At 40.9% G+C, this 24,112-nt stretch overlaps 1 protein-coding gene across 1 annotated transcript in view; it reads left to right on the forward strand.

The window, feature by feature from the left end:
* TESK2 (testis associated actin remodelling kinase 2) overlaps positions 1-24,112 on the forward strand; it is a 94,736-nt gene that overhangs the window by 19,899 nt on the left and 50,725 nt on the right. The window contains exons 2-3 of the mRNA XM_024197687.3: positions 1,354-1,475; positions 13,552-13,600. Of these exons, the coding sequence (XP_024053455.1) occupies positions 1,354-1,475; positions 13,552-13,600 (171 nt within the window). The remainder of the gene's footprint in view (positions 1-1,353; positions 1,476-13,551; positions 13,601-24,112) is intronic.

Consider the following 24,112-nt stretch of genomic DNA (forward strand, 5'->3'; position numbering starts at 1 on the left):
TGGAAAGTGAATTAATACATATAATAATATAACTTCCTAAAATCTTATTTTATATAAGTGGTGGATAAACTGAACGGTCCTCCAAAAGAGGTAGTGGAATTGAGCAGAATGTATCTGAAGGGGCTATGTCAGCTTAAATTTGCCTCAAAATTAATTTTATAAAACCCAGTTATAATAAAGCCTAAGACCAATAGAAATACTTTGACAATTGATTTTAATTCCAATGCAAACAATACTTAGGCAAACATTCCCCTGCAGTTGTTGAAAACTAAATATTTGCTGCAACATTAAGTATCTGAAAGTGAAACTGATTTTTGTTGCCCAACCTGAGAGGTAGAAAGCATAAATGATGACAAATGAATTGGATTGTTAACATTTTCTCTTAATATCTGTTGTGTAGTGACATAGGTAAACACTTGTTACAACTTAATATTTTTACCTTGACAATGTGCCATTAGCAGCGTAAGAGGAATGGTTGTGGAATTTTATAATGTAAAGGAGAATTTGTTTATTGCTTGGTAATAGCCTTTTGGGGGGGGTCAGGCAGGAATACATGGCTGATCATGCTTTTCTACTCCCATTTCTCAGTTTGGCTTAGGGTATTTTGTGTTTTCTTGCACAAAAAAAGTAAAAGCTTAACCTTTTTCAAAACTTCTAGTAATTAGAAGTGGGAATAGAGCCAAAATCTCGTGCGTGGGGGTGTGTGTGTGTGTGGAGAGAACTTATGTAACAAAATGGAACTGCTTTGCGATATAGATGAAGAGTTCCTCTCTGTCTGTCCTGATATCCAAAGACCTCTGTAGGGTTGCCTCTAGCTACCTTCCAGATCACCTCTGTATCAGCAACCATGATTTCTCATGACAGCAGCCTTCCACAGGAACAATGAAACTGTCATCCCTGGTTGAGAAGGAGGAGGGAGCAGGGCTATCGTGCTTTGGAGACAGCTTTCAGGGGATTTCAAGGGTGTGGAACTCCCTCCCTCAAGAGACTGAGTGACCATGGAAATAACTACATTTGGAACTAAATAAAAAAACGCATTTCTTCAGTGTACTTTTTCTTCAGTTTCTTTACGCTTGCTCACACAAATATGAGCAAATGTACCAAGCTTTTTCTCCTACAAGTAGTGACAGAAGAGGGAGAAATGGTGGTTTTTAAATACTTGGGAGGTACTCAAGCTCTCTGGTAATGGAAAGCCATGTTAAAGGCTAGAGATGGCATAGTTGTTGTTAACTTGTTTCAGACACAAAGGGCATATGTCCTGCTGCTTGTCATATGCTACTCTGTTAATGGCTCATTGACCTTACATTTCCTGCCATTAAAATGTCATCTGCTCATTTTGCTTTTATTCTGTAGGTGAGACACAAAACTTCAGACCAGGTGATGGCTTTGAAGATGAACATGCTGAGCAGTAACAGAGCAAATATGCTGAAAGAGATCCAGCTCATGAACAGGCTGTCACATCCAAACATCTTAAGGTACTTTTTTTTTCCTATTGGGTAGGAAGAGGGCGAGAGAGGGTTCCTAAGAACCTTTTTTTAAAGGGTTTTGTGTATATCTAGAACTTTATGGATCCACAAGATAGAGAGCCTCTAATTTTAAAATAGGATTTTTCATACTAGAGCATATTACCTAGCTTGGCATTTTGTATCCAGTAATAAGCAATAACTGTTTCCTCAGACGCACATGAAAGTCTTCATAACGTAATTGTCCCTACAATCAATCAACTGATATGAAGGAAGAGATTTGATTTCTACTTTCTGTCTTAATGTGCATAGTTAAAACTATTGTGAAAGGGTCACATAATAATCAAGCTTCAGTATTTTAATTGATAACTACCTATGGGGGTGAATTTCACAGGTTAACTATGCCTAGCGCAAAGTTGTATTCCTTCCGCTTTGGGTTAAATTTGCTGCCCTCTAATTTTGAGTGTTCCCTTGTTTTTGTATTGTGAGACAGGATAAGAAGGATTGAAGAATAGAAACTAGAGTTAAATTAGTCTGCTCTGATTGATACTTCTCTTTTCAAGGGTAAATCATCCACGTTTTGCAATAGCTTGTCATGTCATTTCTAAATACTTCTAAGCAGCTATTATTGTCGCCACCCTTTGTTCCTTTTCAGTCTCAGCCATACTTTCCTGAAGGTTAGGGGACAAGCAACAGGCACTGCTTCAGCTGAGGCCATAACATTGTTAGAATCTAACGTTATCATGATTATCATCTGTACTGTGTACCCAAGTAACATGGGTACACTGTACAGATGATAATCATCATAACATCCTGGCAGACATCCTGACTGAGCTAGGATGATGACTGAAGTTTTTCCTTGGGGAGTCCATCAAGTTCAGAGCCCGTCAGAAGTGTTTGTAAGAAGTGTAGACTCATTTTGCCAATGTGCATTACCTTACGTTTACACAAGGTTAATTTATTGAAACATTACTCCGCAAAATACCCCCAGAATGTTTAAATCTGTAATACTTATTAAATTGAAATGACAGTTTCCTCTTCCTCCTCCATATTCTTAAATAACTCAGGTCCCAGTATCAACCCCTGGAATATACTCACTGTTAACTTTTCTGTTCTTTGGAACGACTCTTAACCAATTATTAATGCAAGGCAATATACTTTACCCCTTTACCTCATTTGTTTCCCTTAATAGTCACTTATGAGGAACACTTATCAGAAGTGTTTGAAAATCCCCATGAAGTACCCCACCAGTTCAATCTATTTTATTATTTTTTTTCCAAATAACAATTTGGAGAGGCACAATTTTTTCTTACAGTAACAATGCTGGTTTGACCTTATCAGATTATACTTATCCAAGTGTTGTGCTAATCTACCCTTAATCAAACTCTCAGTCCATTTTCTGTTTACCAAGGTAGGGCTCACTGGTCTAATTCCCAGCATTTCTGTTGGTGTTCTCTTTTATTTTATTTATATTTTTTAGGGGCATCAGGTGGGCAACTTTCAGTTCTTCAGGAACAATAACTTTTTATAAAGAATATTCCTCACTTCATTTCATTCTGAATACTCAGATGTGTGGCATGTGGTCCTCCTGGGCAGCTGATAGTTGCACTGGAATACAGTTTGCAAGTGACTTTGTTTTACAATCAGTGTGTCTCAGTGCTTTCCATATCAAGTTTGCAAAAAAGATGAATGTTCTAATTGCCAGTCCTACAAACTTGCTCTGAAAGTCAACCTGTTTCTTTTCTGGCCTGTGCTTTGTCATCACCAGTAATAGAGAATCTGTTGGCCAAATGCTGCCTTCAGTTACATCTGAGTAGCCCTGTTGCTTTTGGTGGGGTTGCACAGGTGTCAGTGAGAGCACAAGTTATTGGGTCTAATACAGGGGTAACTGGGTGAAATGGCCTGTGACATAGGACGTCTGACTAGATGATCTGATGTTGCCTTCTGGCCTTAAACTCTATGAATTTATGAATAATTTGAAGACAATGGTGTTGCACAGATGGCTCTGAAATGGAACAATAATTCTGTTGATTATACGCGAACCAGAAGATAATCCAGTTTGCTCTCCCAGTGGTTCTGCAGGGCTGACAGTAATAGATCTTTATTCCCTCCCACTCACCTTAGGGAAGGACATACAACTCTGATTATGTAAAAATGACCGCTTCTTATTCAGCTCACCTGTTTTCTTGTGTGTGTTCACTTTTTCAGAGTAGAATTCACTTAAGTTTTTCAAATTGCTTGATTTGAGGCTTCCTCCTTAGGAAAAATTCATTGTCTATTAAAATGGCTGATTTTATCTTTCCTATTGGAAAGTGCCCTTGAAATAGGAATTTCTTCATTGTCTACAGTAAATACCAATATAAAAATTGTATTTCACTTTGCCAGTTCTTCATCTCTCTCACACTTACTCCATGCCAGTTGTTTTTTCTTTCTATTTTAGGTAATTGATACTTTGTGTTTGTCCTCTTCAATTTTATTTCAGACTTGAGCCCTACCTGGCACAGTGTATTTTCCAGTCTCCTTAGGACGATTGTGGCAGGATTTCCACCTTTTAAGAAGTTGTCCCTCTCTGTCCCCCAACTAATAACATGAAGTGCTACTCTGTTCAACATGTGTATTTTACTTTACTCCTTTTCATTTATATATTTTTGTACAGAGGTCTATACACCATCTGTGCCTCTAATTCATTGTTGTAAGAAATGAGCCGACAGATTGTTAATCCTGTTTAGTACAACTTTTTTTTCCCCCCATGTATGTATTCATACCTGACATGCATTTGCTTTTGCAATATATAGTGGTGAGGGAAAAAACACACATGTAAGTCTCATTTAACAGTAGCCTGGCGCACTATCCGATGTAGATCCTGTCATTAGGAGAATGTTCTACAATAATATGGTTATGTTGAAGGGTTTTCTGGGATGACTTTCTGGGATTCTTGTATTTGGATTTAAAGAGAACCATTATTTCCTAGTAAATTTGACGTCCTTTGAATATGTAACTTTTCAGTTCCAGGGATTTAAAGACTATTCTGTGCTTCAGCTTGCTTTTAACACTCTTTTCTTCATCACTTTTTTTTTTAAATCTGCCCCCTAAAATCTCTTCCTTTTGTTATTGCTAGGGAAGGTGTTCTCTCTAATGATATCAAACCTAATTGTTCTGTGGTCAATGTTTAACTAATGCATCTTCTTCACTTGACTCTGAGGTGAACTTTGGTCTTACATAATAGGTAAATATAAGTCACCCCATCTCTTATAAGCTCTGACGTGCTGTAAAAAGCAATTGTTTTATGGCAGTGATTTTCAAACTATGATTTCTACGTCACCAGTTGGCCCTCTTCCTTGTGTTCTGCAGACTGAAACCTTTTGAGAGCCATGCTGTGTGGGGGTTTTTGTGTGGTTGGGAGGATCTTTCTCCTAGGAAGTGGTTTGCAAAATTATATCTCTTTCCTCTCCACATTAACATGTCTTCCTGGTGTAGTTAGTAGCCAGGAACCTCTTTATCTCATTGATGTTTATTGTTCTACCCTTTGTCTGACACTAAATTAGGTGGCTTCTTTTCACAAGCATTCCTGTTAACCCACACTTAACTTAAATATTCTAATATAAAGTTACTTGTTTTTTTTACTGATAAAATCACTGTCATCACTAATATTAATTAATTTCATTTGTTTGAAATTCTGCTTTTGCTTGTCTGCTGGCTGTATTGCCCCATCCTTATTGCTGGAAATTCCTGGCTAGTTTCTTTTTCCTAACCCACAGCCACTTACAGCTTTGTAGACCCAAGTGCATCTCAGCACTTGATGGATTTCTTCAACTCATGGTTTTATGGGGAGTATTTATTTTTTTCTTTTATTGCCAAGCGCCTAGTTTGCGTGCAGCTAAGGTGAAAGTGTAGGACTCATGAATGAAATTGTTTTTAGTTATCCTGTACCATTGTAACTTCTGTTCACCATTTCATAACACTTGCCATTTTGCCTACATTGTAACTTCTGTGCCATATTGTAATTCAAACCCCATTTTAAAACGCGCACTCCATTTTGTAAGGGCTTGCTGCAACCTTCATTGTTGCAAACTCTGCTGTAATTTTATTAGTCTAGTTGAGATGTGTGAATGAGGGATGCATGGGTGATAGAATCAACCTCCAGCACCAGCCCGTCCTGATGAGATAAAGTTCAAATACCAATGGCTGAAGAACTAGACAACAGCCCTAACTCAAGCAAGAAGCATCCACCCTAAAAAGAAACAGAAGGAAGATCAAAGCCAGGTCCCAGGCTGACAGTCACGCCTGCAATTGACGGGTGATCAAGCACCAAACCCAGAGGTGGCCTGACACAGCGAGACCTAGGAACTTTGAATCCAAACTAAACTCCTATAAAAAAGGAAGGGTGAGATGAGAGACTTTGGGTAACATTCTGCTATCAACATCAAGGAGCATCGGTGCGCGCCCGACAGAGACCCGGCTCCTCCTCGTGCTCAGCTTTCCTGGCCAGTTAGCTGCCACGAGCTACGATCCCAAGCTGCGAACTCAAACTACAATCAGGACTGGTAACTATCCAGCAGCTGCAGAACATTTTGGTGTGTGTGTGTGTGTGTGTGTGTGTGTGTGTGTGTGTAAGTGTATGTGTATAAGCATTGAGGTATTTGCTAATAGTTACAGATTAATAATAAATGTGGCATCTTTGCCTTGACCCCTAAAACGATCCTGTATAAATTTGTGGGGCAACAAAAGCCCATCATCATCCTTTGCTATGCCTGTGGATTGTCTTTCTTATTTCAAATTAGTATTTAGGCACAAGGATGTCAAGATGCTCTAGTTTGTTTCCCAGGGCTTAGTGAATATGTATTAATCTCTATCCCTATCCAAGGTTTTAGAATCATATGTTGCCCCTGGCTCTGGGAGTGGAATAAGTAGTCTAGCTGTGTTCTTTGTGTCTTTCATATCATCACCAATATTAAAAGATTCCGCTGCCCAAACTCTGCCCTCAGCCAGCGAGCTACCACAGCTGGGTCAGATGAAGTGGAAAGTTAAATCTGGGTCTCCACCTGTTGGAGATAATGCATCCCAAGCTGCCTTGCTGCCACCCTGGCAACCTCATGTACGTGTTGAACGTGAGAATCTACAAAAATAGAATCTTGGGGTCTCCAACACAAATGTACCTTTGAGGAAAATGAAAAATTGCCAGTGCTACCCTAGGGATTATCTCTGCACACACACAAAAATAAAACAAAAATGGAGCCACTTTGTCCATCTCTCTAAGGGATATTTTTGAATATATTTTGGTACCTTCTCTTGTAGCTATATTGGCACGGTGGAGCTAACAGAAATAAAAAGCAGTATAAACTTAGCTCTGCCATTAAGTCAGCAGGCATGACTCTGAACACACACTGGGAATAGATCTGTTGAGTAAGAAGGTGCCATTTTTGCATAATCATTTTCTGGGCCATAACTTAACTTGAAACCATCTATTGAACAATGTAAGCCTTAAAGAAAAATGTAGGAGAGGAATCTTGGTTGCTGATATTGACATGCAATCATCTCCAGGAGTTCCAACCCAAGGCAATCTACAGGACTCTGATCCTTGTGAGATCAAAGCTCTTTTGTCCCGCTCTGTGTTCCACAGTGCTCACTAATGGAGGAGACTGTTAACCCAAGTCCTTCCTCTCCTGTGCTGTCTTTTAGATTAGTGCACTTTCAGTATGTGATTGAATTGCAGTCTTTAATATCACTCCTGTTTGCATGAAAAATGCTTCTTTATTTAATAAGTACTTTAGGGCCCTTTATATATAAAAATGTTCTAGACACAGAAAGTCTTAGCTCATGTCTTAAATGTCCTCATGGGAGCACTTTAAAATATTGCTGTGTTTGGCAGCGAACATGCAGGCAGATTGACTCATTGATTAAACCCCACCGTCTGCAAATGTAATAAAACTAAAATAAAGTCTGTGTATGTGTGTAGCTTGAGCTGTCTTGAAGGAGAATTCCTTTCATCTGCTCGCACATACAAATTCAGCATCCTTGAAATATAATGCCAATCTAGTATCAGAGGGGTAGCCGTGTTAGTCTGAATCTGTAAAAAGCAACAGAGGGTCCTGTGGCACCTTTGAGACTAACAGAAGTATTGGGAGCATAAGCTTTCGTGGGTAAGAACCTCACTTCTTCAGTCTTGCATCTGAAGAAGTGAGGTTCTTACCCACGAAAGCTTATGCTCCCAATACTTCTGTTAATGCCAATCTAGTTCCTTTCGCTGCAGTTGGTCCCCATCAAGCCCACCCATCAGTGGAATAACTTGTGATTTGAGTATGTTACAATAGGCTGACTGCTGGCATTGTTTATTTTAACACCCTCAATATGTTTATGCTGAACCATGATTTGTAATTAACAGTTGGGAGTCAGAAAATGATTTAACAGATTCATTTCCCCCTATAACCTGGATCATCAAAATAATTCTTTTAGAAATGGTTTGCACATACTGGTATAACATATTGTCGGAGAATAACAGAGTTCTCACTTTTTGTTTTTGTCTCTGCTTCCACAATATATAAATGTAAATAAAAATTTATGAAGTTGAAAAGGGGCTAGGTGAGATGACTTACTTTTGGACTAAAATGTGATATGGATTACAGTGTCAACAGTAAAAAGTTGTTAAAATGCATTTTTATTTAGCATTACATCTAGTACAATTAACTATGGAAGGTTTTTAGTGCAGATTTAGTGACGTCCTTCCCTGTGTCTGTTGTCACATTTTGGGGTGCAATCCAGACCAGTTAAAGGTTTGTCATCTCCCGCCCTGTTACCCTGGGTGCCTTAAAATGCTCTGCTGCTGTAGCTCCCTTGTCTGGACACTCCCAACCAGCATACAAACATGCACTGAGTGTCTGTGTTGTAAGCAGCCCTGGTTCAGTCATTCTGACTCCAACAGCCTGCTTGTTACAGTATTCTCCGCCAGTCTTGGTTACTACTAGCCAAGTGACCCCAACATAGCCTCAGTCCTGAACTTCCCCCCAAACTGCCTGCCTTGAAGTGTCCAGTCCTCTTCTGGACCACTCAGAGAAATAATGAAGTTAGTTTGCTGCTTTAAAGAGACAGCACCTAGCAGCTTGCCACAATAATTGGAGTTAACAATTACTTCAATTTAAACACAGCACTGGGTTGGTTTAGATTAAAATAAACACATTTGTTAATGGGACGTAGGCTTAGTGATACCAAGTAAAAGAAATAAAACTAGAAATGGTCACAAGCAAATAAAAGTAAATTTTAGACTTTTAGATGTGTATTTTCAATCTAGCAAGGCAGTCTTTGTTTAAGATTGTTTGTTTCTCTCACCAATTATTCTTGGTTCAGCATGGTTGACTGTCTCTGAGTCAGGATCTTCCACAGAAGTAGGAAGTGTTGTCATCTTGTCAACTTAGGTGAAAGATAACACCGCCTCTCTCTTTATAGTCCTGTAAACCTTTGAAAAGCATCTCTCTCAAAATTCATTGACCCTGCTTCCAGAAGCAGAAAGGCTTCCTCATGAGTGCAGTCTGCATCTACCATTGATAATTATTTCTTCCCCTCGTTAGCTTGATGGCCTTCTTTACCTTTTTATGTAAATGTACCTCCGTTGTCTCTGATGGTGGCCAGGTTGGCTAGACAAATAAATACCCAATTCTTTGTGATCCAGACATGCTGACTCCCCAGCCACCTTGTGACCTTTGGTTCTGTTTACTGCATGTATAAATTGCAATTCCATTGTTCCTGGCCACCCTGCTTCATTTGTATTCAAGACCTGGGCAGGCCTGTTTCTACTTTGCTCAAATAAAGACTTTAAAACATCGTATCAGAGGACAAAAATAACTTCACATATGGCATTGTTATATTCCACAATGATATTAATGACCAATGTGATGTTTAGTTTTCAGACGATACCTCACGAGGTTTGTACAAATATCGTTGAAGTAATGTGTGTAGGGTTTAACTACAGAGTGCGTAGGGTCACGTCCAGACTCTGCCGTCCAAAAATATTCAGTGCCATGGTACAAGCATATTTATATAAGCCCTCACTTTCTCGGCACTGAAGACAGTGCATCTCGCCAAGAGGAATAATCCTTAATGGCTCAGCAAGCAGGTCTACTTCTCATCCAGAGAAATGGAATCTCACTCGGGGCAAAGAATTTCTAAATCTATAACTAAGTAGTTGTATCTTCTAAATTGCAGCTGCCTACATTACTTTCAGCACAATTATTTTTCAGCAGTATTTGAGTTAGCTTGGAGGCTCACTGTTGCCTGATACAGCACACACAGGAGCAAGTTATCCAGGAATTTGGATTGATGGAGCTACGTTGTTGTTATTATTTATTTATTATGTCCTTTAAATCTGTTTTCCAGATTTTTAAAAAACTTAGATTCTTTCGTAATGATTAAATGATACAATTTATGTTGCTTGTAAATATATTAACAACACTGTCTTGGTTTCTTTTTGCTGGCAGGGCAGTTTCTAATCGTGTGGGGTTTTAGAAATGTATTTGTGATCTAGCCTGTTTGTATGAGCTCATAGCTACTGAGCCGTGTTTCAGTTCTATTTAAGGGGTAGAAACAACTTTATTTCCCAGACAGAAAACCAGTATTTCTCATTGTTGTTTGTTTTGTTCTTGTTTCTAGGTTTTGAACTGCTGCCTATTCCTGCAGTATCTGAGTGCTCATAGAGCATAGGCTGCAGAACACGGCATCTTTTTCTGTTTGTTTCTCTCTGATAGAGACACTGTCAAATCTTACTGGCCTTATCTTAGCTTAGCTTTTATACCTTCTGAATGAACAGATTAAAATTAGCTATTCTTTGGTCTCAAACTTTTCTTCTTTTTAATAAAACCACAAGCTGTCACATCAGTATCTTAGTGCTTTGCGTTTATTGCTTTCTATTCCTCTTCAACCTAGATGTGGGTGTGTGAATACCCACTCAGGCCTTGGCTACGCTCAGGACTTTCCAGCGCTGCCGCGGCAGCAGCGCTGTGAAGCGCGAGTGTAGTCATGCCGCCAGCACTGCGAGAGCTCTCTCACAGCGCTGTAAGTACTCTACCTCTCCGAGGGGAATGGCTTGCAGCGCTGCGAGCGAGCGTGCAGCGCTGCAGTCTCTGATTACACTGGCGCTTTACAGCGCTGCACTCGCTGTGCTCGGGGCGGGGGGGGGCGTTTTCACACCCCTGAGCGCAGCAAGTTGCAGCACTGCACACCGCCAGTGTAGCCAAGGCCTAAATGGCTGTTTCAATTTTACTAATGGTTTTAGTATTTAAAAAACAAAAAGACCTTTGTGAAAACCTGCTGTAGGTTACTTTTCTTCTGATATAGACTATATTTTTTACTATAATGGATGTGGAAAGATATATTAAATAAGAAAATTGGAATCAAATAATTTGCTGGTTTGATATTGAGATCTCCTGTGACCCAAGCAGTTTAGCTGACAAAATTTACAAATTCCACCAGAACAGGCTAACACCATTGAAACTTCTGAATTCTACCTGCTTTTTGGCCAATTATTTTTCTTCTGTGGCCACCATTCACCATTCCCTTCGACAAGGAACAACCTTGTTTCACAAACATTTTGTTGGATTAACATCAGACTTGATTTAAATAAATTTTAAAAACCCATTCTTTTCCAAAAGACCTTCGTCTGTCATGAATGTGTGGGGTTAATTCATTCTTTTATGTGAAATGTTTGAAGATTCTTAGATGGAAGTTCCACATTTAGAAAAAAATGTAATTTTTTGAGGAGCAAAGTAGAGTTATCTGGATTTTGTGGGTCTGAGTGGGTTAGTGTGTGAGCGTCTGTTGTTGGAAGCTGTTTTACAAATTTTACTATAGAGTTCCTACTGCCTAGATGTACTGTATTAACTTCCACATTATACAAGTAGCTAAAATGGATAATCTTAGTCCAGCTTCTTTTGTCAGATATATTGCATAAGCCATGAGACTTATGTTCCTACGACACACCTTTTGATTCTTGTCTTGAAAGAAAAGGAGGTATAGATTCTTTATAACTTGTTTTAGATATCTGGGGTTGATTGAAATGTTAGTGTATGTATTTGCCACAAGGTGCAACCTTTTTAACTGAGCAAAAATGTTGCAATAAACTTTATTAACAGCAGTATATCATCAGTCTTCTTTGTTTCACAAAGGACAAAATACATTTTCAAGCTCTCAGGAGTGCAGGAGTATCTGCTGCAATCTGGGATCTAAATGTCCTGGAAGACCAGAATTGCGTATCAGACTTGGTTGTTTTGTGAATGAAGCTGTAATTCTGTGTGGTGTAGCTCAATAGCCTTAGTTTAATCAAATGTATTTTAGAGTTTGCCTGCATAATGTCAGTTACTTCTCGAACGGATGTATTTCTGACCTTTTAAAGGTTTTTAAATATGAATGACCTATTTACAGATTTCCTTGTAAGTAATTGCCCGTAGGAGAGAAGAGGCAGCAGCTGTATAGACTGGATATCCAAAAGTCTCTTTCTGAACTCACCATAGTTTTGCATTATATGAACCAGAGAGTATTTACATTTTCACTTTTTCCCCCATGGTAAAGAAAGATATTATATGGGGCAAGAGCGATGGAAAACCAGAGTTTATGGTGCAAGTTCCATTTTTTTCTCCTGCTTACAGAAAACAGATTTTCACAGCTCAGCTTATGCAAAGGCCCTTATCTATATTGTTTTTCTTGGGTTGCCTGTAATTTACCAGTCAGCTGTTAGACAAGAGAACAGTAGGGATCATTCATTTCTTCAAAAGCAGCTTAGCTTAACTAGTATTACATGTCCCTTGCATCATTTTGTTTTTAAATACAAGTATTTTAGGGTATAAAAGGTCATTATTTCTACAAATTGACCTTCACAAGGTTCCTCTGTCACATCCAGAATGGTCACATTTACTGAAATCATGCATTTCCGCTCACACCCTTTTTTTGGGTGGGGTGGGGTTGAGAGTGTGTGGAAGAGTTCCTCAGTCAGCCATTAACACAACTTAATAGTCAACATGTTTTTGTCCCCCAAGTGATCAAATTGTAAATGATACAACTGAAAATGGTTGTATTATGAAGCAAACACCTCATATTACAGTGATATGGGATCAACTGTGCACTTCTGGAGACGATATAGTATGTAAAAAGTCAGGCTTTAATGAACTTTCTAATGGGAGGCCTTGAATTTATTACATTCTGCTTTACTAGTCTTCATTCACATTTTGCCACATCCAGGGTGACATCTGCTACACAAATTGCCCTTTTGTGGTGAACACAAGGAGCTTAACCTGGTGGGGAGGCGAGGTGTGGAAATGAGATTCTGATTGCACTCCTGTAACCTAAGGCTGAATGTTTAGCATGCTATTCTCTTAATTAAGGACGATAGGTGCTTCTGTAGTACCAATACTAGGAGCTCCAGTCATGGACACGGGCCCCATTGTGGTAGGTGCTATACAAACACACCACAGAGAGATGGTCCCTGCCCCAAAGAGCTTACAGTCTAAGTAGTTGATTACAGTCTGGGTGTTTTGAAATCATATGATGACATAGTCATTCAGGATAAAATGTTCATTTGCCCTATGTGACCGTGCAGGAGAATATGGGAGCATAAAGTGCTTCTCTTCTCCCCATACCTTTCAGTAACAGCCAGCACAATGTAGCCAGTGCAGAAGGGGAAGTAATTTGCTATTTGTATTGGCTTGTAGCCAATTACTCAGCTTGGTTGTCCCTCCCCGAGCAAGTGGGAAGCAAGGTAATTAATTGTAACTCTGACCCCTTTCCTTTCCCCTGGTGACATAGCTATATGTTGGCCTTTCCTCAAGGCTTGGAGAAAATGACAATTTACCCCTTAGTGAGTAATTTTCCACTTGAGTTTGAGTCTTGTCTCCTGAGCTCTATTGAACTGGGCATTCAAAATATTGTACCATAGCCCCTCACCCTTCTGTTAAGCTAGGATTTTAAATGTTCCGACCTGAGATGTGCAGTTTTCACTGAACTGATTCTTGCTTGTTTCTAATGCTTGAACATTGAACCACTTCCTCTCTTCACTTCTGTTGTTTTTATTTATATATTTTTAAAAAAACCTTTGTTCTGTGTTTTGTAGGTTTATGGGTGTCTGCGTACATCAAGGACAACTGCATGCGCTGACTGAGGTAAGACTGTTTATGTTCAGTACTGAACCGTTTGTTGTGTGTACTGCCCTGGGGCCAGATTCTGCATTTTGTTGAGTAGCAGTTACTCATGCAAGTAGTCCCACTGGCTTCGATAGGATCACTTACTGTAAATGTTACAGAATCAGGCTTCTTAATTGTGTTTCAGTAATAGACTTCTAACACCCAACTTTCAAACACGGGCCCTTAATTAGATGAAAAATCAACATTTAGGTATGTAAAATGGCCATTAACAGAGTATCCAAAAGGCCAAGACTATAACAGGGTTCAAAAAATAACTACAGTGAAACCCCGCTATAACGCGCCCTGCGATAACGCGAATTCGGATATAACACTCCGGCCGCCCCAAGCCTTCCCCACTGCCTCTTCCCCCACGTACTCCCGCTTCTCCTTTTGGCGAGAAGAGCCATTCTCCTCCCCAGCTGCTCCTCGCTCTTCCTCTGCCCCTTGCACGTCTCCCCTGCTCTCCCCAAGTGTTTCCTTCTCTTGCTGCATGGCTGAGAGCCCCCGCTGCTGGAGCTGCACCCTTTCAGTTACTGTTATGAGCAGTTCGCAAACGCAAGTCGTTTTCTGCCCAAGAGAAATTGACCGGCTTGAAACTGACCGGCTTGAAATGGTAAATTTTTGTAACCCCGCTATACCGCGACCCCGCTTTTATCGCGATCGAATTTTAGGACCCCAATCAGCGGGGTTTCACTGTAGATAAGTTCATGGAGGATAAGTCCATCAATTACTATTAGTAGGGATGGTGTCCCTAGCCTCTGTTTGCCAGAAGCTGGGAATGGGCGACGGGGGATGGATCACTTGATGATTACCTGTTCTGTTCATTCCCTCTGGGGCACCTGGCATTTATGCTTTATTTTTCATGTGTTTGTGGGAGGGGCATTCAAATCACAAATTTCTTCCTTTTCAAAATGTTTTCTTTGTCCCTTCCTGAGCTCTGTGGTGTGGCCACCATCCATCCAGCAGAGGTAGGCTAGACCAAACTTTTCTTACTGTGTACCCTCTTCTAGATCTACCAGCGGCCATCGTATCCTTACCCTTCTCATCACCGATACTTTTTGTTCTCTTCTTAACATTACCGGTCTTTAACCATCTGTCCATATTTCGCTGTTACGTACAGATATAGTTATAGGGTGACATGTACAACCGAAACAAAACCCTGACTCAGTTCTGAGCTCAGTCAGACTGGACAGTTGCTGGGCAACTGAACCCATGCTGTATGGTGATTGGAGGTGAGGGCTGTGTATATCTGTGTTCTCATTGTTACGTTTTGAAGTAAATTAATGTATTTTATATAACAAATTCCCACAGAGTTTCGTCTTTGTAGCCCCGGGGTCGGCAACCTTTCAGAAGCGGTGTGCCGAGTCTTCATTTATTCACTCTAATTTAAGGTTTCGCGTGCCAGTAATACATTTTAACGTTTTTAGAAGGTCTCCTTTCTATAAGTCTATAATATATAACTAAACTATTGTTGTATGTAAAGTAAATAAGGTTTTTAAAATGTTTAAGAAGCTTCATTTAAAATTAAATTAAAATGCAGAGCCCCCTGAACTGGTGGCCAGGACCTTGGCAGTGTGAGTGCCACTGAAAATCAGCTTGCGTGCCGCCTTCGGCACACGTGCCATAGGTTGCCTACCCCTGATGTAGCCCATTATGAAAATGCAATAAATACAATAATTAATAAAATCCACCGTTACACAATTTCTCTTGCGTACCCCCCCAGATATGTCTTGTATACCCCCAGGGTACGCCTACCACAGTTTGGGAACGCCTAGGCTAGACTTTGTGCCCTCTGAAGCTCAGCAGTGTTTTTGAATGAGCCAAGGTGAGCTCTTGCTACCTCCATGGGGTTCCCAGTTCCTACTGACTCAGCAAGGGACTAAGTCAGTCTGAACTGGTGTGATCTCCTCCGCGGCAGAACATTGTACAGCTGCTACACTATGACCGTCCTTGTGTGTAATGATTTTAATAAAGTTGCTGTAATTGCTATCCTGATTTTCCCAAGCGTGTATTGCGTATTATATCTTAATCTATTGGAAAAGAGCTTGTTCAATAATTCATACCAATGTACTCCTAGGGCAAGGGTGGCCAACCTGAGCCTGAGAAGGAGCCAGAATTTACCAATGTACATTGCCAAAGAGCCACAGTAATATGTCAGCAGCCCCTCTTCAGCTTCTCCCAGTGCCTCCTGCCCACTGGCAGCCCCGCCGATCAGCACCTCCCCCTCCCTGCCCGCACCTCCCAATTAACTGTTTTGTGGTGTGCAGGAGGCCCGGGGAGGGAGGCGGGAGGAGGAGCGAGGGCATGGCAGGCTCAGGGGAGGGGCAGGAAGAGGTGGAGTGGGGGCAGGGCCTGGAGCAGAGCCAGGGGCTGAGCAGTGAGCATCCCCCGGCACATTGGAAAGTTGGCGCCTGTAGCTCCAGCCCCGGAGTCGGTGCCTATACAAGGAGCCGCATGTTAACTTCTGAAGAGCCGCATGTGGCTCCGGAGCTGCCGGTTGGTCATCCCTGTCCTAGGGCCTCGGCTTCTTAAATAAGTTGGAGCACAGAACACTCACCCTGGGAGAGTTGGGAGTTGACCAACTTGTATGATAAAGTATCTTCTACTAAACTAGGTACTGTAATAAAATTGAACATGAAGTCATGTTTGGAGGATAAGTTTCTACATCAGATGTTGCAGTTTTTTCTTTACATGATACTGTGTTTTTAAAAAAGAAACTGGCATCACATTTCATGTGGTGGTGGGAGAGACATAGCAATCCTCATAATTCAGTTTTGCTCCTTTCACACACTGATTTTGTTGTGCTGTGCATATGATGTATACAAGAAATGCACTTGTTTTTCCCCTAGTGACAGCATTTTCACAGAGGATATTTTGTTTCATTATGACATTTTATTGAGTGTCTTGATAAACTCCCCCAGTTTTTTTTTTTAATATGAATAATAGAACAAAATTTTTTTGCTTAGCAATCTTGCATGAACTTCAGAGCTTTTAGAATATTTTTTACAGGACAAAAATTATTTAAAACTGCCTAATATGAAAATGTGTAAAAGGCCACAATACTGTCAATGCAGCTTTTTTTGTAACTTTGTATTGCACAAAAATGTATGTTGCTTTTTAAAAAAGGTATGAGTGAGATCACCTTTAATTATTATTTACCAAAAGGAGTCTGCCCACCATAACCATTTGTGAATTTTTTTTATAGAATTCAGCCAGTTGTTAGAGCACAAAAAAACATTTCAAGAGGTTAACATGCAGATGATTCCATTAATGATTAAAATGGGGAGGAATATCTAATAATACTTTGTCCTGCCATGAGTGCAGGGGACTTCTCAAGATCCCTTTCTGTCCTATGATTCTTGAATGCATATACACATTGGCTTTGAAGTTCAGAATTCATTGGGGGTGAATGCGGTAAAGGAGGGACAGGATAAGTTCACACCTTTGCTGCTGTTTGGCTGAAGCACATTAGCAGATTTTAACAGCTGTTTTTTCACAATGGGAAAGAGAGGTTTTTAAAATGAAAACTTAGACTTTTCAGAAAATTGCAGGATGCAGCAGATTTATGAGAAGACCTTCAAACTGTGAGATGGACAGTTTTCTCAATCTCTGTGATATTCTCCAGTACCCAACAAAGTTGTTTTAAGAATTTTTTCTCTGTGCGCTTAAGTAAAACTCCTTCATGCCTATTACGCAAGCATTATTGCTAGTCTCTTTTGGGGTCTTTGATCAGGCTAAGCAGGGAGAATGCCCCCTCCCTGCTGCTAAATGTGTCCTAAAAGTGATCGGACTTCATTATGCGCTACTAAAAATCTTAGCAGATACTACTGAGCATGCTCAGAAATGACATTTTCCTCCCAGATGCTTATCGTTTTAAACACCTCTTCAAAAAACAAACAAGCAAACAAAACCCCAAGAGAAACTTCCTATGGAGAAATAGCTAAGTTTAGAGGTGCTTGCTTTCTTCAGCAATTTCTGAATTCTTGTTTTTGGTTACCAGTAATTCAAAATAATAGAAGAGAGAATCCTCAGTCTTTCACAAAATTTTACCTTTGGATTGAGGCAAGAAATTAGACGTTTCAGACCCAAGCAGAATGTTTTAGAGTTATGACCAGACAGAACAGGGGAGCTGTGATGAAATGTTGTATGTAACTTTAATTATAGTGTTTGTTACGGCCCAAGTGAGAACTAAGGTAAATTTAACTAACAGCCTACATAATAAAATTGCTACATATGGGCATTTGGTCATTGAAGCAGTGAACACATGCAGGCATTCATTTAATACAGTAGCTGTTTTGTGGTTTATTAGTTCATACTTGTACAGTGCTCTGAAAATGTAAAGTGCTATATAAGTTCTGAGTAATAGAAGTATATAAATTCGCAATCCAAGTTTTGCCAGTTATACTGTCGTTCCCCCTTCTGGAATATTGTGAGCAATACTGGTCACATAGCTTAAAGGAATTTCTGGGGCTTGGGGAACGGGCAGAAGTGAACGGCTAAGGGAATTGGTAGTAGGATACATATTCTTTACCTCTAGTGCCACGAGTTCCAGTACAGCCCAGGGTGACAGTAGTGACCAAAACTAAACTACCATCTGGTGGCCGTTCACTAGTTTATGTGAAATAAATTGGTGTCATTCCATTTTCTGGTTAACGTGTCCCATTTAACAAAATCCACCAGCTTGGCTGATTCTAATCTCTGTCCTTATTGGCACTCTCAGGAGAGCTGTCCAGGACTGAACTGGACACAGAGGTTGAACTATGTTATCTTAAGAGGCCACTGCTTTCTAGGGCATGGATGAGGCAGTGCAAGCGGCATCTTCCATTACTGCAGCCTAGGGTTGCCACTTTTCTGATGGCTGGTAACCGGAATCCCGAGGCCCCACCGCTGCTCCACCTCTTCCCCCACGGATAAAAAAACTGGACATCAGGACTTGTCAAATGGCACTTGGAGACACAAACTGAAACCCGGACTGTCTGAGTGAAAACTGGATGGCTGGCAACCCTACTGCGACCTGTGCAGGATCTGTTCTTTGGATAGATGGAGGCCTTCGAACTCCGACAGCACTGAAGATTTTTCTAAATTAATTACATCTATTTCCAGACTCTGAAAGCTGCTTAAAAATAAAATAAAATATTTTGTCATGAAATCTGTTTAGTACAGAGGACCTACACTTCTACTGTGGTTGGGAGCAATTGTTATATTTTCAGAAGGATAACAGTTTGGAAAAGAGTCTGGAAAAGAGAAGGCTGAGAGGGGACATAACAGTTTTCAAGTATGTAAAAGGCTGTTACAAGGAGGAGGAAGAAAATTGTTTTTCTTAACCTCTGGGGATATCACAAGAAGCAAGGGAGATTTAGGTTGGACATCAGGAAAAACATCCTAACTCTCAGGGTGGTTAAACACTGGAATAAATTTCCTAGGGAGGTTGTAGAGTCTCCATCATTGGAGATTTTTAAGAGCAGGTTAGACAAACACCTCTCAGGGATGGTCTAGATAATACTTAGTCCTACCACAAGTGCAGGGGACTGGACTAGATGACCTCTCAAGGTCCCTTCCAGTTCTATGATTCTGAAGATTTAAAATTAACATCTGAACAAATAATTTAATCATGTCTAATTTATTTTTGTATGTATTTGTTCCTGTGACAAATTGTAATCTGAAGAAAGCTGAGGCCTTCTAGCAAATGTAGTGTAGTGTACATTAATTTTCCTGAGGCATGCAAATACCATCAAGTGGGAGGGAAGTAGCCGTAAAATCAGTTAGAGTAGCTCTGAGAATTGTAGAGGTCGTCCTCTGGCTGTTCAGGATCTGTGTTACCAGTATCTAGCACTTTACTGCTGGCAGGTGGCAAGTAGTGTTACATTTAACAAAACTTTTTCCACATGTCTGATCATACAAGAATCTGAGCACGCTGAGATCTGCAGAACATAAGTTGTCTGCTTGTGGAAAGTGTTGATATTCTGGTGCTTGGTTTTGTTTTGTTTCTTTTTGGCAGCATTTGTACTCGTTTTTAATTGTCCCCCTCAGAAATGGGTTTTGTTTGAAAACTGTCTGGCCAAGAATGGAAAGAACTGTCTGCTAATGCATGGGGTTTCCAAAATATAAAACGAATTAATTGGACTGGACTGGGACTCTGGATATGTTATAATTCCACAGCATAATCAATATTGAATGTGTTCAATGTGCTATTCAGACTGGAAGCTGTGGCATCTCTTTTGAGCAGTAGTACAGTATGTACCCTTGCAAGCACACCATTAAAAACATTTGGAAAGTGGAACTGATGCTTTAATACAACAGGGCTGTAGAGTGCAGAGGGGGACATCTGGATTTGCTTCATTCAGTAGATAGCAGCCACTCATTAAGTGTTCACCGTCCTTGTGCAACTTTTTCTCCAAGTCCCTTGCAATGATTCCTCTGATGAGGCTCTGAGTAAGGGACCAGTAAGATTTTTATAAAATGCTTTTCATGCTGAAGATATATGAAACCATTTTACACACACTCTGAGTTTTATATATTCGCAGTGCAGCATTGCTGACGGGAAACTGAAGCCCCGGCAGCCTTGTGTACGTCAGATGAAAAAATAATGCTATAAACTGTTGGTTGGGACATTTTGAGCTTGCAGCGTCTGCACAGTGCCACACAAACACATGACTCTCATCCCCAGGCATTTTACAAGCGTCGATTGTGCCAGATGGTAGCAACACTGGGCTTGTTACCACCAGTCCAGTGTACAAAAATTTCTCCCCATTGCGGACATTGTGTTGTTGCTAACTCATTCAGCCAGTCCTTGTAATTCCATCCTCCAATGTCTGGGGAAATTACCTGGAAGCCTGTACTGTTAGCATCAGTACTGGGCCCTATGGGTTAGGTGTTTCAGGAGTCCCAGATCCATTGAGGCAACCATGGCTGTAAGATGCTGTGTGTGTGTGTCTGCTTACAGTCCTGAGGGAAAAACTGTGGGAGATGCTGGGGAAAAGTAGGGAAATAAGCCTTCTAGTGCAGTTGATGTCCCTTCAGTGGTTTCCTGGCTGAGTGTAGATTCTACCTCTGCTCAGCAGTTCTTCACACTAATCACTTTGTGTAGTATGCTTTACAGATGTTGCACTCTCAGGTTCCTGGAAGAGTGTTGAAGTGTGAAATGCTTCCTGAGTCCTCCAAGTGCTGCAGCACTGCTCTCTGCTGCAATATGTGCTGGCAGCCTGTAGTATGGGAAGATGGGGGTGTTAATGCGTATAGGTGTGCCAAAAAGCATTACAAGGAAAATCTATTAAGTGCTGCTATAGACATTTCTTTTTTAAAAGAAAACCTAAAGGGGTTAATTGAACCTGTGCACAGTTTCAACTTAAGGAGGTGTTTTTTACAACTGTGTACTAAGCTTCAGGAAAAACAGTTTACAATGCAAATACTTCCAGACACGTTAATTTTCATCTCAGACAAGGGGATTCCTATTGGATTGTTCTGTCACATTATATTTGAATAGCTTATTGAACAAGACACTGCTACTTTTACTCCCATCAATCATAATCTTCTGTCATTTGTCTTGAGAGAAGAATGCTGTTATGTAGCAGTTCAGAATTCCCCTCGCCCCTTGCTCTGTGGATCCTTATTTTATATTTTGTGCTCATAATTCCAGTTAGTGCTAATGGAAGTTTTTGTTGCTTTGGTAGGGAATGTTTTTTGTCTCCAGTGTGTCTGTTTGCATTGACTGGGAATCACTTTCCCTCCCCATCTCCACTCTAGGCAAGTTTTAAATGTAATCAGTGGGATTTGAGGTCTCGGGGTGGCGGGGTAGTTTTATTTATAGTACTTATAATTTACTGCTGGAGCCAAGCCCTGATTGGGAGGAGAGAATATAAAAAGCTCCTACTTCCCAGAATTGTTGTTAACTTACAAATTAAACATCTAATAGCCAAGGCTTCCATGCTCTCTTCTGCTTCCATGAGCAAAGATGAACCTGCAATTGATTATCCTCCTCAGGCATGCTTCCACTTCCCCTTGGAAAACCTTGAATGGGGTTTTGGCTCTGATTTGGGGAGACAGCTAGGCACCACTTGATTCTCCTTCGTCAAATCCACAGGCTACAGCAGAGTCATGACAGGTAATGCAATTCTTAGTGATCATTATGCATCTCGGGGGGCTTTGAGACTCTCAAAATTTATTCTTTTCCTAATACACAAGGATTCCAAGAAAAATCGACAGGTACGAAAACCCCTGTGGGTCTGCATTAGTTCTAGGGCCATTCTATGCGAGGGGTTCCAGAGCACATCAACATCCTTCGTTTTCCCAATGATCAGGGAGATTGGCCTACCTATTTGAATGTCCAGATTGACTGGATTTGTGCCACTGTCTCAGGCTTCCTGTGCCGGCCACACATCACTGCTGTGAAAGGACCCATCCACTGCGTTCTTGAGTGTTTTAAGCCCCTGGGGCCTGATCAGTGCCTGGCCACTGCTCCAATCTTGAGCTCCCTTGGCACACTCTCAGGCACAGACCCTTTGTCTGGCACCCCCTCCTGAGAACTGGAACTCGCTGACCAGCTGACTGGCCCCCAGGCTCAGACTCCCCCATCACTTTAAATGTACCCTCTCCCAGAACTCCACTCCAAGGTGAGTACTTTCTGGTTTGCTGTTTAACTCTCTTCAGGAGGCACGTGGCAATTGTGAAGCATATAACTCACCCAGAGACACTTTGCACAGATTCTAATACCATTGCTGTTTTATATTTAGTCATATAAAGCACAAGACAGTACTGATAATTTAGAAAACAATATGCATCCTAACTGTAATGTCCCTCTCGAGCACACCCTTCCTTTGGGAGTCCTTGGGGACCATCTGGGCTCAGGCAAGCCAGAAGAGTTTCCCCTGCCTGCCTCAAGGCTGCATCAGCGCCTATCAGCTTGAGCTGCTGAAAGGGGCCAAAGATCCCTTATAGATCTGTTCCTCCCTTCCAGTCTTCTCTGTCAGGTGACTCCCTTTCCAGCTTCCCCAGGTGACCAGAGACCCCTGCCAGGCGACTTTGTTGCCAAGGCAACCTCTTCTCAGACAAACCCAGTTCTCCTGGGTAGGAGCTATCTTATTCTCTAGAGCAATTTCATTTCAGTGGTAGAGCATTTCACGTCAATTACTCTCTCTTCTATTCTGCTTTTACTATTTCAGCCCAATGTGGAGGCAGACAGACACTCGAGAAGGTAAAAGGTTGCACATTCAAAATGGAATTGGCTGCTTGGCAAAGATACGTACAGAGTTCATAATCTCACACAGAATTCATAGATCATACAAACAGATTCCCCTGTTGGTTACAGTCAGTTCATAGAAAAGAAGTAGAATCCACAAGGGCCATTATTCTTGCTCAGTTCAGGAGGCAACTTAGCGTCACTGGATCTCCAGCACTCTTCCCATCATGTCCCGATAGCCAACTGTTCACCAAACAGTCGGTTTGTGTCGTGGGAGTATTTCCTCTGCAGTACTGCAGCAGCCTCTCCTTCAGGTTAGTATTAGTTCTTCAAAAGGGTGACAGTGCTGTTTCTGCAACAGAAGAGAATAGCAGTAGTTCCCTACTTCAGTGAGGTGAGCCCAGAGTATTGCAATAATAAAAGAAAGAAAGCTAGGAGGTGGCAAAGGGTGGAGACAAGAAAAGGGAAATTAAAAGGGAAGTAGAGACACCCAAATTTACCCTATTAGAAATATGTACTTGTCAGGCACGCACTAAAAGCTCCATCTCCAGCAAAACCAAAATGACAGAAGGGAAAGGGGAGGGCCCTTCACTTGACCCTATAGTAAGATTAAACATCTAAACGTTACCCTTTTAAAACTTTTGGTCCTTTTTCCCCCTTCCCTGGTGAAGTATTGTGCTATTCTGACACATTTTTGAACAGAACCCTGACTCCTAAAATAATCACATCACAAAGCTACCATGTTACTGCAGTTAAACACACATTCCTCCTTTGGCATGAATTTTCTCTTTGGCTTGTGCAAGTCTTTTTCCAGTGATCCAAGTGCTTAGTAGTGGAAATCTCTTGAGATATTTTAGCACATATTTCATGCAGCTCGTCTTAGTAACTGCCTAAGCCCTTTGAGAAACAGGAATCTGGTGTTTGGCAGTCATTCTTCACCAGTAAAGGATGAGTTTTTGTTACTTTTATACATGGCATTGATTCTTTTCCTCCTGGCTATGCTTGCCTACAGCCAGCCTGTACTGCTATAAAGCTTGCAAACTAGCATTAAGACTGGTTGTATACCTTACTGTCTTGTACTTTTAATTAGCCAAATGACTTGGAATCTTTAGTTTGAATATACTTGGTTGGGGGAGTTATATAATATATAGCTTTATAAACTGTGCTGGTTTTGGAGATTTGACCAGAGTGGCAGGATGTCTACCTCAGGGTGTCATGGATTTTTTGCAGTTGTTGCGAATGTAACTAATCCAAGCTCTGCTCACCAGGAGGAAAGGGAAGATTGGCTATGGAAACTTTCTCTTGGAACTTCTTGC

The sequence above is a fragment of the Terrapene carolina genome, unplaced genomic scaffold (assembly GCF_002925995.2).
Source record: "Terrapene carolina triunguis isolate 2854851 unplaced genomic scaffold, T_m_triunguis-2.0 Scaffold110, whole genome shotgun sequence".
Taxonomy (NCBI): domain Eukaryota; kingdom Metazoa; phylum Chordata; order Testudines; family Emydidae; genus Terrapene; species Terrapene triunguis.